General features: G+C 41.4%; 2 protein-coding genes across 2 annotated transcripts; one reads left to right on the top strand and one right to left on the bottom strand.

Annotated features, from left to right (window-relative positions):
- Positions 1-261: 261 nt before the first annotated feature.
- GSPT2 (G1 to S phase transition 2) lies at positions 262-2,778 on the bottom strand. The gene is made up of 2 exons (NM_001205578.1): positions 2,698-2,778; positions 262-2,590 (listed from the first exon to the last, which is right to left on the bottom strand). Exon 2 carries the CDS (start codon positions 2,577-2,579, stop codon positions 684-686), a length of 1,896 nt encoding a protein of 631 aa, NP_001192507.1. The 5' UTR covers positions 2,580-2,590; positions 2,698-2,778; the 3' UTR covers positions 262-683.
- Positions 2,779-14,948: 12,170 nt separating this feature from the next.
- LOC615663 (zinc finger RNA-binding protein-like) lies at positions 14,949-16,624 on the top strand. Its single transcript, XM_024988405.2, is given in 1 exon segment — positions 14,949-16,624. A coding segment is annotated over 1 exon segment (1,257 nt). The 5' UTR covers positions 14,949-15,065; the 3' UTR covers positions 16,323-16,624.
- The last annotated feature ends 354 nt before the right edge of the window (positions 16,625-16,978 follow it).

The following is a 16,978-nucleotide window of genomic DNA, read 5'->3' on the forward strand; positions in this document are numbered from 1 at the left end:
TCTTTTTCATCAAAATTAAAACCTTTCCTTTAACACAAACCTGTGCATTATTTGTAAATTCTTCATTTAGAGCAGTGAGTACAAGACAGTTTTTAAAAACTAATACAATTATGTAAAGTTTAAAAATAAAATAAAATTAGGAAAAAAAAAAAAAAACCCAGGTAATAAGATGTATTCAGTTATTTGAGAAAGTGAAAAAGCTAACTGAGAAGTATTATAGACAAATTTTAAAAATATTCAAAAGCACTTCAAATACCAGTAAGAGTTTCAAATGGAATATTTTATTCACATGTTAGTTGTCTTTAACATGTACACACACACTGACACACTCTGATTGGTCTGGTTGGAACAAGGGTTGTCTAAGTATCCTAAAGGAAAATGAAAAATTAAAAATATATTAATTTTTCATTGTTATAGACAATTACATCCACATCAGTTACAAAGATTTTACTGATTTTGTTCAAGGAAGCAGAATGGAATAGGAGGAGGAAATTGTGGGTAAATTCAACAGTGACATAACTGAGATCTCAACATGAGAGCTGACAAAACATGGATTTTTGCTGTGAAATTTTTCTTTGCAAAATATGGAGAAAAGTTTGTCAATGTGTAGTAAATAAGAGAAGATGGTGAAATTTATCATAGTCAATTCTCACAGTATTGTATATGGACATCAAGAAAACTGCTTAGTCCTTCTCTGGGACCAGTTTCAGAACTTTGCCAATTGCAATGGTCTTACCCTCATCTCTTAAAGTAAAACGACCCATCTGAGGAAAATCTTTGAATGTCTCAAGGCAGATAGTTCCTGCTGTCCTTAAACGGGCAATGCACACTTGATCTTGCTTCACGAAGCGGGGCCGTGTCTTACTCTTTTCTCCTGATTTTTTATCTACCAAGGAGATTAAGGCTGTTATCTCAACTTCCTCAATACAAGTATGAATGTGCAGCACTGCATTATAACCTGGGCAGATGATGGATTTGTGCTCAATAATCACTATCTGAACATCAAATGTGCGTCCAGAATGGCAAAGATTAGTAGGATCACAGAGTATGAATCCTGGAAGAATCTCTTCTTCTTCAATTCCCTTCAGTCTGATTTTAAGGTTTTCACCTGGGGCTACATAATCAGTTTCAGCATCATCAGAAAGTATTCCAAGAACTTCCACATTGTGCTTGTTTGGCATCATCACAAGCTGCTGGCCTTTAAAAATGGATCCTGATTCCAGCTTTCCCAGGACCACAGTGCCCATATCCTTGTACTTATCCACAATTGGCAGTCTAATTGGTCCATCAATGGATCTGTTGAAGTTTGGCATATTATCCAAATAGGGAATGAATGGTAATCCAGTGTACCAAGGGCAGAAATCTGATTGCTCTTTAATATTTGCCCCGGTCAGCCCTGAGCAGGGCATAAAGTGAATGTCCTTTTTGGGACTAAAGCCGACTTTTTTCAAAAAGGGCACTAGCTTTTCTTTACATTCTTCATATCTTTCAATGCTCCAATTTACTGTGGGATCATCCATCTTATTAATAAGCACTATCAAATATTTCACCCCTGCCGTTTTTGCCAACATTGCATGTTCTCTTGTCTGTCCACCTTTTTCAAATCCAGTCTCAAACTCTCCTTTCCTGGCAGAGATTACCAGTACAGCCAAATCAGCTTGAGAAGCACCACCGATCATATTTGGGACAAAACTCTTATGGCCAGGGGCATCTAAAATTGTGAAATGTTTCTTTTCTGTTTCAAAATAGGCACGACCCACTTCTACTGTTTTACCCTTGTCTCGTTCTTCCTGGTTTGTATCTAAGGCCCAGGACAAATACCAAGTTTCTCTGTTTTTTTCTTTAGCTTCTCTTTCATATTTCTCAAGTGTTCTTTTGTCAACCATTCCTGTCAAAAACATGATCTGTCCTCCAATGGTTGACTTCCCGGCATCAACATGCCCAATGAATACCACATTTACGTGTTCTTTTTTAGGAGCACCTGAGGGTACGACCACAGATTTCGATTTTCTGATTTCCTCTTTCTCCATCATTTCCTGGCCACTTTCTTCTGGGGGCCCCGAATCTCCCAAGGAACTACCCCCTGGCTCGGCTTCACTTACTTCATTGTGCTCCCATGACTCTTCTAAAACCATCTCCACCTCTCCATTTTCTACAACAGGTTCTGAAAGTTCCATGGTAACGGCTGAATTGGAACCTTCACGCCACAATAACTGTTCCTCTTTGGAATGTTCCACAGGTGCCCCCCGTCCCAGCCTTTTACCTTGAGGGTCGCCCGCGCCCGTACAGGTTTCATAGAATCCGGGGGCGTCATTCGGGGGGGTCTGCGGCTGGCTCGGGCCCCGCAGGAAGGCCGGCACGAACTCCGCGGCATGGACGTTAGGCACGAAGGGTTTGGCGTTGATGTTGAGCTGACGGCTGAAGGCCGAGCTGAGGGGCTCATGCTGCACCTCGGCGGCGACCGCCGCCAACGCCGAGGAGGCTCGGTCCCCGCTCGGGGCCAAACCCGGTGCTTCCATGTCCACCTGGTCCCAGCAGTCGGGAGCCGAGTCGCTGCTGCTGCTGCTGCCCAGATCCATCGTCTTCAGCCCTGATAGATGCGGGGAGGGAACGGGTTTAATGGGAGAAAAGAGACGGCAGTGCCGCCGGGGGTGAGGCGGCAAGAGTGGAGAGTTGGGATGGGGAAGCGACACGAACCTTAGCGGCGGCTTGGAGGCAGCCGGGTCCCGACACTGCATTCGCAACTGCGGCGGCAGCAGCAGATATGGCGGCGCAGCCTCTCCTGTTGTGTGTGAGCGGATCTCCTCCCCCAAACCCCGACCACTTCCGACTCTTCCACGGCCGACCCGGTGCCGGGCGGGGATTGACCCCTAGCTGCCATCCGTATGCTCGGCCTCCCGCATCCTTAGTCCTGGCTGAGGTCCAAAAGCCTCTTTTTTTAAAAACAAAAAAACCCGAAAATTTCCATTCATTTTTGTATACGCGCTCCGGGAGAGCGATTTGACCACGATGTAATGATTAAACCTAGACAGGCACACCTGATTTCCAATTCTACTCAGATTCTAGTGAAAATGAACATTCTTATTGAACAAATGGAGGTAGGATAGGGGTTAAAGGTTTACCCAGCAACTGAAAGAAGAAATTAGTGATTAGGGAGGTGCTCTTGAAATACAGGAAGATGAAGCTGAACCTTGGAAATGCGACTTTAGATCAGACATTAATTTGAAACCCTTTCCAGTGCACTCCTCCCCCCCACTTCCCCACCCCAATAAATAAGCCTGTAACCTTGGCTGATGGCTTTCATGGTGTAAAGATGGGCTTATAACCTCTTTTTATGTAAAGCACTTGGGCTGTGTCTGCTTGGAAGAAGTTTCCAATGAGACCCTTGTCCCAGTCTAGCTGCACAACCTATAGCATTTGTGCAGGTGTCTGGACAATGGCTAGCCTGTGATGTGGTGGTGGGTCAGATAGACAGGTACGGGACTCAGATCTCTTGTATTCTTCTAATCAACTGTATTCTGGTGTACCTTCCTCACTAACCTCCCTGGAGTACAGCCGAGGTCCACAGAATTAGGCTTCCCTCTAATTCTTGGGGCCTAGAACCTTCTTACTGCTGATACTGGGTTTGATCTTAAGAATCAGTGTCATATTGGAACCTTACAGGTGGTGTGGGTATCAGCATAATTAAACCAATTAAGACCTCTGAGATGGACAAAGTCCATAAGATCCTAAGCAGTAGAATCTCACTCTTAGAATTTGGAACGCTTGTGCCAAAGCCTAGAAGAGCTGGTTTGTAAATTATCTTAATTTAGATCAAACTGAAATAGAAAAAAAGATCCTGGGAAAATGTAATTTGCTAGTATGAAATAAAGTCATATTAAATAAATCCAACAACAAGCCAGAATATAAAAATTAGTAGCTGATTTAAAACAAAAATTTTGTAATGAACATTTCAGGGGTAGAAGAAAATGTCCTATGTCTAACACACTTGGATACTTGGTGGTTTCAGCCTGGTTGCCACTATTTTACGAGCTGTGTGCTGTTCCTAAGCCATTAGATGTCAAACCCCTTCATTCTTTTTGCGTCAGGTAAAAAGACTTAGTTATTTGTTATCACTTAAAGAGAATGTCCACACCTATTCACAATGAATAGGAAGAAATTAGAGGGTAAATGTGCAGAAGCCATGCACCGAAGACTTTCTTGGGCATTCTGTGAACCTCAAATAGACTTACTAAAATGTCTCTGGGAGAACTTGTCAAGGTTTAGGGAATTGTGTTCACATAAAGTTAGCAATAGCAAGGAAGCAGGACAGACCAGGGACATTTCCTTTACCTTGGTCATTTGTATTAATCATGAGAATATTAGCATAACTGTTACTTAGTATTATCTCTGTTAGAGACAAAAGGATGAGTTACTTTTAGAACCTTAAAGGAGAAATGAGAAATGGTGACTGGATGTCTTCACAAACCATCATCCTTGGGATTCAGGAGAAGACAGATATATCCGAGAGAGAAACACTGACCAGAAATATACACAGAGACTAACCTTGGACAAAACTCTTTTGATTTTTGTGTTGGGGCAATTGTCTCTGGTGGATCTGCCTAGAACTTTGAAAGAGTTCATTAGTAAATGGGAGAAGTCTCATCAAAGGCTTTTTTAAAAAAAGAAAGTGTAGGAAATATCTGGTCACTGCTTAATTAATCATTTTCAACTTAATTTTATTGCAAAATACAGCACAAATACAGAAAATTGCATAACACAAAATTATAACTTATTGACTTAGAAGGAAAACACACTTGTAACCACCACTCAAATCAGCAATTAGAACTTTGCCAGTCAATCCAGAAGGCCTATCTCTACCCTGTCCAATCACAACCCACTCCTTCCACCCTTAAATGTAACCACTATTCTAACGTTTATAATAATCACCTTCATGATTTTCTATACAGTTTTATCACACAAATGTATACTCAAACACTGCAGTTCAATTTTGCCTAGGTTTTTGGATACTTTTAAGTCTCTCAATCTACAGGTTCCCAATCTACCCTCCATTTTTTCACATCATTTATTCATTAGAGAAGGTAGATCATGAGACTTGTAGAGTTTTCTACGTTCTTGACTTTAGTGATTGTATCCTTATGGTATAGTTTAGAATATCCTTTTTTTTCTGTGTATTTCCTGTGTATCAATAATTGAATCTGTGAGCTTGACCAGATATAGGTGTAATTTTTAAGCAAGAATACTTGAAGGGGAATTTTGAGTATTTCCATAAAGATGCACATAATGTCAAGTTGTGACTGCTTTTTCGGTTAGCAAAAGTTAATGATGATTGGGAGCAACCCCATGTCCAAGGAGTTACGGCTGCGCGGGAGCAGGCGGGCCGAGAGAAGCTTCTCCATGTTCAAGGTCAGGACGGGCGGCCGTGAGGAGATACCCCCCCTCCAAGGTAAGGAGCAGCGGCTGTGCTTTGCTGGAGCAGCCATAAAGAGAGACCCCACGTCCAAGGTAAGAGAAACCCAAGTAAGACAATAGGTGTTGTGAGAGGGCAGACACACTGAAACCATAATCACAGAAAACTAGCCAATCTGATCACACGGACCATAGCCTTGTATAACTCAATGAAACTAAGCCATGCCGTGTGGGGCAACCCAAGACGGGCGGGTCATGGTGGAGAGGTCTGACAGACTGTGGTCCACTGGAGAAGGGAATGGCAAACCACTTCAGTATTCTTGCCTTGAGAACCCCATGAACGTATGAAAAAGCAAAATGATAGGATTGAAAGAAGAACTCCCCAGGTCGGTAGGTGCCCAATATGCTACTAGAAATCAGTGGAGAAATAACTGCAGAAAGAATGAAGGGATGGAGCCAAAGCAAAAACAATACCCAGTTGTGGATGTGACTGGTGATAGAAGCAAGGTCTGATGCTGTAAAGAGCAATATTGCATAGGAACCTGGAATGTTAGGTCCATGAATCAACACAAATTGGAAGTAGTCAAACAGGAGATGGCAAGAGTGAACATTGACATTCTAGGAACCAGCGAGCTAAAATGGACTGGAATGGGTGAATCTGACCCAGATAACCATTATATCTACTACTGTGGGTAGGAATCCCTTAGAAGAAATGGAGTAGCCATCATAGTCAACAAAAGAGTCTGAAATGCAGTACTTGGATGCAATCTCAAAAATGACAAAATGATCTCTGTTCATTTCCAAGGCAAACCATTCAATAGCACAGTGATCCAAGCCTATGCCCCAACCAGTAATGCTGAAGAAGCTAAAGTTGAACAGTTCTATGAAGACCTACAAGACCTTTTAGAACTAACACCCAAAAAAGATGTCTTTTTCATTATAGGGGACTGGAATGCAAAAGTAGGAAGTCAAGAAACACCTGGAGTAACAGGCAAATTTGGCCTTGGAATACGGAATGAAGCAGGGCAAAGGCTAATACAGTTTTGCCAAGAGAACACACCGGTCATAGCAAACACCCTCTTCCAACAACACAAGAGAAGACTCTACACATGGACATCACCAGATGGTCAACACCGAAATCAGACTGATTATATACTTTGCAGCCAAAGATGGAGAAGCTCTATACAGTCAGCAAAAACAAGACCGGGAGCTGACTGTGGCTCAGATCATGAACTCGTTATTGCCAAATTCAGACTGAAATTGAAAAAAAGTAGGGAAAACCACTAGACCATTCAGGTATGACCGAAATCAAATCCCTTATGATTATACAGTCGAAGTGAGAAATAGATTTAAGGGACTAGATCTGATAGACAGAGTGCCTGATGATCTATGGACGGAGGTTCATGACATTGTACAGGAGACAGGGATCAAGACCATCCCCACGGAAAAAAAAAATGCAAAAAAGCAAAATGGCTGTCTGAGGAGGCCTTGCAAATAGCTGTGAAAAGAAGAGAAGTGAAAAGCAAAGGAGAAAAGGAAAAATATAAGCTTCTGAATGCAGAGTTCCAAAAAATAGCAAGGAGAGATAAGAAAGCCTTCCTCAGTGAGAAATGCAAAAAAATAGAGGAAGACAACAGAATGGGAAAGACTAGAGATCTCTTCAAGAAAATTAGAGATACCAAGGGAACATTTCATGCAAAGATGGTCTCGATAAAGGACAGAAATGGTATGGCCCTAACAGAAGCAGAAGATATTAAGAAGAGGTGGCAACAATACACAGGAGAATTGTACAAAAAAGAGCTTCACGACCCAGATAATCATGATGGTGTGATCACTCACCTAGAGCCAGACATCCTGGAATGTGAAGTCCAGTGGGCCTTAGAAAGCATCACTACCAACAAAGCTAGTGGAGGTGATGAAATTCCAGTTGAGCTATTTCAAATCCTGAAAGATGATGCTGTGAAAGTGCTGCACTCAATATGCTAGCAAATTTGGAAAACTCAGCAGTGGCCACAGGATTGGAAAAGGTCAGTTTTCATTCCAATCCCAAAGAAAGACAATGCCAAAGAATGCTCAAACTACCGCACAATTGCACTCATCTCACATGCTAGTAAAATAATGCTCAAAATTCTCCAAGCCAGGCTTCAGCAGTACATGAACCATGAACTCCCAGATGTTCAAGCTGGTTTTATAAAAGATAGAGGAACCAGAGATCAAATTGCCAACATTCTCTGGATCATCAAAAAACCAAGAGAGTTCCAGAAAACATCTATTTCTGCTTTATTGACTATGCCAAAGCCTTTGACTGTGTGGATCACAATAAACTGTGGAAAATTCTGAAAGAGATGGGAATACCAGACCACCTGATCTGCCTCTTGAGAAATCTGTATGCAGGTCAGGAAGCAACAGTTAGAACTGTAGATGGAACAACAAACTGGTTCCAAATAGGAAAAGGAGTACGTCAAGGCTGTATATTGTCACCCTGCTTATTTAACTTATATGCAGAGTACATCATGAGAAACACTGGGCTGGAAGAAACACAAGCTGGAATCAAGATTGTAGGGAGAAATATCAATAACCTCAGATATGCAGATGACACCACCCTTATGGCAGAAAGTGAACAGGAACTAAAAAGCCTCTTGATGAAAGTGAAAGTGAAAGAGGAGAGTGAAAAAGTTGGCTTAAAGCTCAACATTCAGAAAACGAAGATCATGGCATCTGGTCCCATCACTTCATGGCAACTAGATGGGGAAACAGTGGAAAAAGTGGCTGACTTTATTTTGGGAGGCTCCAAAATCACTGCAGATGGTGACTGCAGCCATGAAATTAAAAGACGCTTGCTCCTTGGAAGGAAAGTTATGACCAACCTAGATACCATATTAAAAAGCAGAGATATTACTTTGCCAGCAAAGGTCCGTCTAGTCAAGGCTATGGTTTTTCCAGTGGTCATGTATGGATGTGAGTGTGGACTGTGAAGGAAGCTGAGCACCAAAGAATTGATCCTTTTGAACTGTTGTGTTGGAGAAGACTCTTGAGAGTCCCTTGGACTTCAAGGAGGTCTAAGCAGTCCATCCTAAAGGAGATCAGTCCTGGGATTTCTTTGGAAGGAATGATGCTAAAGCTGAAACTCCAGTACTTTGGCCACCTCATGGGAAGAGTTGACTCATTGGAGAAGACCCTGATGCTGGGAAGGATTGGGGGGATGAGGAGAAGGGGACAACAGAGGATGAGATGGCTGGATGGCATCACCAACTCGATGGACATGAGTTTGAGTGGACTCCGGGAGTTGGTGATGGACAGGGAGGCCTGGTGTGCTGCGATTCATGGGGTTGCAAAGAGTCAGACATGACTGAGCGACTGAACTGAACTGAACTGAACTGAAACAATTTTTCTTGCTATACTCTCTGAATTTAGGATGGCCCTTCATCAACCAGTGGAAGCCTCTTCTAGTTTAATTCTGAGTGGTTTTGAGACTATGCTAGTGGTCCTTCATGGGTTTTTTTATTAGCTGGTAAGACAAAATGTACCAGACCAATTTTATATATTTCTGCCAACCAGAAATATTGGTTCTCAATGATAAAGTTCAGCTCAGTTCAGTCACTCAGTCGTGTCCGACTCTTTGCGACCCCATGAATTGCAGCACACCAGGCCTCCCTGTTCATCACCAACTCCTGGAGTTCACTTAAACTCATGTCGGTCAAGTCAGTGATGACATCCAGACATCTCATCCTCTGTAGTCCCCTTCTCCTCCTGCCCCCAATCCCTCCCAGCATCAGAGTCTTTTCCAATGAGTCAACTCTTCGCATGAGGTGATAAAAGCGGATGATAAAATTAGAAAATAAAATACTTATTTACTTGATTTACCCCACCTACACATGTATAGGGCTTCCCTGGTGGCTCAGAGGTTAAAGCGTCTGCCTGGAATGCAGGAGACCCTGGTTTGATCCCTGGGTCGGGAAGATCCCCTGGAGAAGGAAATGGCAACCCACTCTAGTACTCTTGCCTGGAGAATCCCATGGATGGAGGAGCTGGTAGGCTACAGTCCATGGGGTCGCAAAGACTTGGACACGACTGAGCGACTTCACTTTCACTTTCACACATGTATTAATAGAATTCTTAGTATTGCCATCACCAATATGATTAGAGAAAACAGATTTTTTTTTCCATAAGCTCTTCACATTCTCTGCCAGTACATTATGGTTGAACTACATTTATCTGATAATAACTCACTTTTGTTGAGTGTTTCCTGGGTGCAGGTTGTATTTCAATTACTTTCTATGAATTTTCTTATTTCATTTTCCCTATCATTCTGTGAATAAGGTAATCTTATCAATATATTTTACAGAGAAGAAATGAATGTTTAGATAAGCTGAGTGAATTATCCAAGATCATATAAGTAGTAAGTAGTAGGCTTTGTGTTCGAGCACAGACAGTACAATTCTAAGGCCATACTGGCTTGTAACATCTATTATATACTAAAAAAGAAATCAGGAGATTAGGTACGTTTAAATCACAAAATGAGAAAAGATGGAAACATGTTAGATTATCTGGAGAGAATGAAAATATTGGTGAATTTTTGAGAGAAAGGATAATACAGTGAAGTTCTTTTATGAGAACACGTTTTCTTCCTGAAGTAGGAGATAACCCTGTGGAGATTGTTAAGGCAGAATGAAATAAGAAAAATGAGGAATGGGAGAAAATTTAGGATAGACTTTTGGGGGGAGGTGGCTGATTTGAGAATGTAAAATTATTTTCTGAAGAATTCCATTTAAACAAAAGTAGTTTATACTGGAAAACATAATATGCTCAGGCTTTGAGATTCCTCTCTTTCTCCAGTGTACCTCTAACTTCATTAGGCAGCCTAGAGCACAAACAGAGTTTTAAGTTTCACCCAGGTTTTATGAATAGTAGTGCCAAATGGACTGGAAGGAGAAGAGGAATATATCAAGGGACTAGTGAGCACAGGGTTAAGAACACTGTATTGGATGCCTTATATTGGTTCTTTCAGCATTGGTTCTTCAAGCTCCATTCATAAATATCCCTCTCTATACTGAAGAGTGGAGAAGGCAACGGCACCCCACTCCAGTACTCTTGCCTGGAAAATCCCATGGATGGAGAAGCCTGATAGGCTGCAGTCCATGGTGTTGCCAAGAGTCGGACACGCCTGAGAGACTTCACTTTCACTTTTCACTTTCATGCATTGGAGAAGGAAATGGCAACCAACTCCAGTGTCCTTGCCTGGAGAATGCCAGGACAGGGAAGCCTGGTGGGCTGCCATCTATGGGGTCGCACAGAGTCGGACATGACTGAAGGGACTTAGCAGCAGTAGCAGCAGCATACTGAAGCGACTAGGCAGCAGTTTAATTCTCCATTTCCTAGAGTTTTTAACTTAGTAGGATTCCAAATGCATTTTACCTTCTGTCAATCTGATGTACACTGATCAGATTTATTTTAGAAGCATTTTAAGTGTAGAGAGATGTAAGACGTGCATGCTGGAGTTGTGAATGTAGCTGGGAAGCTAACAATTCTGGTGGAATTTCCTGCTTCCAAGAAAGCAATTAAGAGCTAACAATTCTGGTGGAATTTCCTGCTTCTAGGAAAGCAATTAAGACACCCTATGCCTAAAGCCAACAGATGTACTGGAAACATCCTGATTCCCCACTCAACTGTGGCAGCTGCCCTTGGGGACCAACTTTGCTGAATGAGTATAATAATCATTCTGAGAGGCCATGAATAGACCTGTATCTCCAGGCCCTTGAAAGACAGTATTTATATGCTCCTAACTCCTGAAATTAATCCCTGTGCTAATTAACATAGAATGCTTTCTGCTAACAGCAACCAGACATTGACTAGTACAAGTACCAAAAGACTAGGGTTCAAGGCCTGCCATTTTAAACTATTTTCTTTGTTTGATATCCTTAACCACTCTGTGCCTCATTTTCCTTATATGATGAGTGGAGATGAACCCACATCCACACATACACTCTGAGGTGCTAGAGGCAAACGTCATGGTGAGTATAAAGAGCCACAGGGGCTGGAATTGTAAGACGCTTCAGTAACATCATCATTACTAAACACCAATATGGTAAATTGTGGGACATCATGGATGAAATGCCTGATAGCCAAACGTGTGTAAACAGGAAGAAAATAGCCTAGTTTTGAGGTTAAATGGGGGGAAATGTATCTCCATTCTAAGGCAATCCTTAATGACTGCAATGTCACCACCATACTCTATCCAATGTTTCCGGTCCTAGGTGAGAATGTAATCACAAAAGAGGTTAAACTATCAAGCAGTTGTTTTCATACAAATTCACACAGACTTAATACCGGAAATATGAAGAACTATGAAAACAGATAATTAGTCACTAAGAATTGTTCACTTTCCACCAGTGTACACGAGTACCACAGTAAAATTTAGTGAAACAGAAATAAAATGATAACTATGTGACATGATGGGGATGTTACCTAATGCTAGAGTGGTATTCATATTGTAATATATAATGTAAAATCAACACACCATCCAACTTAAAAGTATAGAATATCATATGTCAATTATCTCAATAAAAAATAAAATTTAGTGAAGCACGTTCAGCTAGAACTGAACTGCCTGATAGCTGAGTGCTGAGGTAGCCTAACCAGAAAGTGGGATTATTTGGGGGATAAAAAGTGGAAAAATATCTGTACATTAACATGATGGCCAACCATTTCTGCCTAAGTCCCAGCATTTCCTATGTAAAGATTACTGTGATCTCTCAGAGTAATGAGATAAATTCAAGGGATCGTCTAATCCTCTACATTTTATTCAGCACTTCTCAGGTAGCAGCCTGTACTCAAGCAACCATGGGTAAAAATAATTTACACATCCTAGACTCTGTATGCTTCATGATGTCTTGGTGGTCTTTTGTGAAGCTCATTTCACAAGGACACAGGAAAGCTAGCTCTTTTGCCCCAGGTTAGAAATCAGAAAACTAAACTTTGGAGAAAAAGAGATTAGTTACCAAAGGGTCTTTGATGTGCTCGAGGTCAAAATATTCTATCCTCAAAGTGTACAGCCATGATTGGAGAAACCATTGAGGGGAGGAAGCTGAATAAAGAAGCCATTGGAGATTTACTGATAAACTACTATCACGGGAGTGCTGATACAATGATATGGAGGAGAGAAGTGTGTCAGGGAAAGGGGAAATGTGAGCCATGCAAGGTTCCAGGAACTAGAGCAATAGCAGATGATGGCACAGAGAAAACAGTGTGAGCAAGAATTAATGGTCATGTGGGGAAAGGACTTTTGTAAGACAAAAAGGTAATCAAGTTCATGAGCCTAGTTGAGTCACTTGTCCCCCAAGTAAGGTACTAAATTCCAATGAAGGAGAGAGAGTCTTCATTCTTCAGTCTCCAAATGTAGTATGCATCACACCCAAGACAGCCAAGGGGATAATGCCAGTTTCAAACATCTGGTGGAGGGATGAGCACAGTAATATAATGTTGTAATAAAACAGTCAAGCATGATGTCAATATACTTCACTCAGTTCTTTGATGTACTGCAACCCATGCTAACTGAGCACTGGCGTTGCACTTGCCCGTGTGTGGGCAGATTCACACTATGAGTCTGCATCATGTAGGGACAAGTTGAGTGCCAATAAGACTAACAACTAAAGTGGATTAAAACACATCAGCTGTGATTAAATATGGGGTTCATAGTGGCTCTAAAGGAACAAAGACCTCATGGTCGCTATGATTAAATGCTAGGAAATAGATTCATTATTTGGAAATTGGGTAAGCAGAGGCAAATAATGAAACCGTTATCCTGTGTGTGGCACATGAACTATAACATTGGTTACCAAACAGTGGATGAGGGAAGTGTCTCATCAGAGAAGAATTTCATCTAATAAATGAAGAAGCGTAGATAGAATGAAAATACCTCCATTTTCAACCTCAAATGACACAAGCACTGTAGGCAATGAGCACCAGTATCTGCTTGCTCTACAAAAATAGGGACAACCATACAGTATTCCCCTCCCAGTGGATGAATGCCACACTGCTTCTGAGCCATTCTTGCCAAATTAGAAGACTGAACCAGAAGACAAGATCTAAACTCCAATTTGCAGGAAAAGCTGGGGACAGAGGAGTGTATTAAATGATGCCAATGAGATGAAATCAGCAAAATGCTGCATGTGGATGACTCTGTAGAGCAAAGGATTCATTTCTCATGAGAAACAGAGAGAGCAAGAGAGGGGGAATTTTACAGAGAATTAGCAGGCATATTGAAAAACTGCAGTGCCTGAGACTAAATGGGATTCAGAATTGGTGAAAACATTAACATTTATGAGAGAGTAAAGAAGACATGGGCTCAAGCCCTAGGTCAGAAAGATCCTTTGGAAGAGGAAATGGCAACCCACTCCAATATTCTTGCCTGGAGAATCCCATGGACAAAGCCTGGCAGAATGCAGTCCATGGAGTCACAAACAGTCAGACATGACTGAGCAGGCACACACAGCACCACACAAGGGGAACTTTGGGCTTCCCATGTGGCTCAGTGGGGAAGGAATCCAGCCGCAATCAGATCTCCTGGAGAAGGCCTGACAACCCACTCCAATGTTATTCCATGGAGAATCCCATGGACAGGAACCTGGCAAGCTACAGTCCATAGGGTCGCAACGAGTCAACACAACTGAGTACAGCACACAAGGGAAACTTTACTGTGAATACTGAAGATACTAAGTGGCCATTAACTCTTGTCTAAGCATGATAACATGCTTCCCTGGTAGCTCAGACTGTAAAGAATCCACCTTCAATGAAGGAGACCGATGTTCATTCCCAGGTTGGGAAGATCTGCTGGAGAAAGGAGTGGTTACCTATTCCAGTATTCTCCCCTGGAGAATCCCATGGACAGAGGAGCCTGGTGGGCCACAGTCCATGGAGTCACAAAAAGTAGACCATGACTGAGTGACTAACACTTTGACACTTCAGGCATGATAATGGCATGCATTTTGTCACTAAAGTAGTCTTTTTAAGTTGTCTTTATCTTTAAGAGCTATATTATGAAATATCTGTGGATTAACTGATAAAATGTTTAAGATTTGTCTGAAGAAAACCTAGAGGGGTGGGGAAATTAATAGGTTTACATGAAATAAAATTGACCAAGAATTACACTTGTATACTAACGCATATATATAGAATTTAGAAAGATGGTAACAATAACCCTGTATACGAGACAGCAAAAGAGACACTGATGTATAGAACAGTCTTTTGGACTCTGTGGGAGAGGGAGAGGGTGGGATGATTTGGGAGAATGGCATTGAAACATGTATAATATCATATATGAAACGACTCGCCAGTCCAGATTCGATGCATGATACTGGATGCTTGGGGCTGGTGCACTGGGACGACCCAGAGGGATGGTACAGGGAGGGAGGAGGGAGAAGGGTTCAGGATGGGGGACATGTGTATACCTGTGGTGGATTCATGTTGATACATGGCAAAATCAATACAATATTATAAAGTTAAAAAATAAAATAAAGAAAAAAAATAATAAAGTAAATCCAGATTTGCAAGAAGTAGAGCCCAGTATTAGAGCAAGAAAGATTCAAGAAGAGAAAATGAGAAAGCAAATGCAGAAAGAGGAGTACTGGTGAAGAAGAGAAGAGGAAGAACACTGGAGAATGGAAATGAGACGTTACGAAGAGGACATGTACTGGAGAAGAATGGAGGAAGAACAGTATCATTGGGATGATCGCCACCAAATGCCTGACAGAGGCTATCCTCATGGTTCCCCGGGCCCACTAGGCCTTCTGGGAGTCCAACCAGGCATGCCTCCTCAGCCACAGGGGCCTGCACCCTTACATCGTCGTGACTCATCTGATGACTGTTACGTAATGACAAAGCATGCTACCATTTATCCAACTGAAGAGGAATTACAGGCAGTTCAGAAAATTGTTTCTATCACTGAACGTGCTTTAAAACTTGTTTCAGACAGCTTAACTGAACACGAGAAGAGCAAGAGCAAAGAGGGAGATGATAAGAAAGAGGGAGGTAAAGATAGAGCTTTAAAGGGAGTTTCGAGAGTGGGAGTATTGGTGAAAGGATTACTTCTCCGAGGAGATAGAAATGTCAACCTTGTTTTGCTGTGCTCAGAGAAACCTTCAAAGACATTATTAAGCCGTATTGCAGAAAACCTACCCAAACAGCTTGCTGTTATAAGTCCTGAGAAGTATGACATAAAATGTGCTGTTTCTGAAGTGGCAATAATTTTGAACTCATGTGTGGAACCCAAAATGCAAATCACTATCACCCTGACATCTCCAATTATTTGAGAAGAGAACATGAGGGAAGGAGATGTAACCTTGGGTATGGTGAAAGACCCACCGGACATCTTGGACAGGCAAAAATGCCTTGATGCTCTGGCTGCTCTAGGCCACGCTAAGTGGTTCCAGGCTAGAGCTAATGGTCTACAGTCCTGTGTGATTATCATACGTATTCTCCGGGACCTCTGTCAACGAGTTCCAACTTGGTCTGATTTTCCAAGCTGGGCGATGGAGTTACTAGTACAGAAAGCAATCAGTAGTGCTTCTAGTCCTCAAAGCCCTGGAGATGCTCTGAGAAGAGTTTTTGAGTGCATTTCTTCAGGGATTATTCTTAAAGGTAGTCCTGGACATCTGGATCCTTGTGAGAAGGATCCCTTCGATACCTTGGTGACAATGACTGACCAGCAGCGTGGAGACATCACATCCAGTGCACAGTTTGCATTGCAACTCCTTGCATTCTGCCAGATACACAAAGTTCTAGGCATGGATCCACTACCACAGATGAACCAGTGTTTTAACATCCACAACAACAGAAAACGAAGAAGGGATAGTGATGGAGTTGATGGATTTGAAGCTGAGGGGAAAAAAGACAAAAAAGATTATGATAACTTTTAAAAAGTTTCTGTAAATCTACAGTGTTAAAAAACAACAGGTGCCCATTCGTTGGCTGTTTTTCATTCATAATGATGTCTACTTCGAAAAATTATCGAGAATTTAAAGAATTTCATGGAAGAACCAAGTTTTTCTATGATACTAAAATCTTAATGTACAGTGTTAGGTATTATATGAATGGAAAGACACACCTCCCCCGCAAAATTGTGCTCCAGCTTGGGGAATTACAATGGTTCTGATTTTTTCCCTGTTATTTTGGTTTTTATTTACTGGTTGCCCTAGCTCCCCCTATATTTGTGTCTTTTATTAACTAGTCCTATTAAATCTTTACTGTATTAAAAAAAAAAAAGAATTACACTTGAAGTTGGGTAGACTTACATGGGAGTACATTATAATAGTTAACCTGTTGTGTATCAGTTTGAAAATATCTAATAGACAGTTGTTTAAAATATCCAAATTTACAAAATAGACTAATGAAATAAGAATTTATGGATATAGAGCCAGAATTAGAATTTGTAAAAGTTAACTTCAAATGAATTTAAGTTAAAGTTTAGAATTAAAGGTAAATAAATAGGGCCTTACTTTTTTCTTGTTTGTTTGGTTTTTGGACACTTGTTTGTTCCTTTTTGTTTTTGTTTGCTATAAGAAGTCAGGAAGCA

This window comes from Bos taurus, chromosome X (genome assembly GCF_002263795.3).
Source record: "Bos taurus isolate L1 Dominette 01449 registration number 42190680 breed Hereford chromosome X, ARS-UCD2.0, whole genome shotgun sequence".
Classification (NCBI taxonomy): domain Eukaryota; kingdom Metazoa; phylum Chordata; class Mammalia; order Artiodactyla; family Bovidae; genus Bos; species Bos taurus.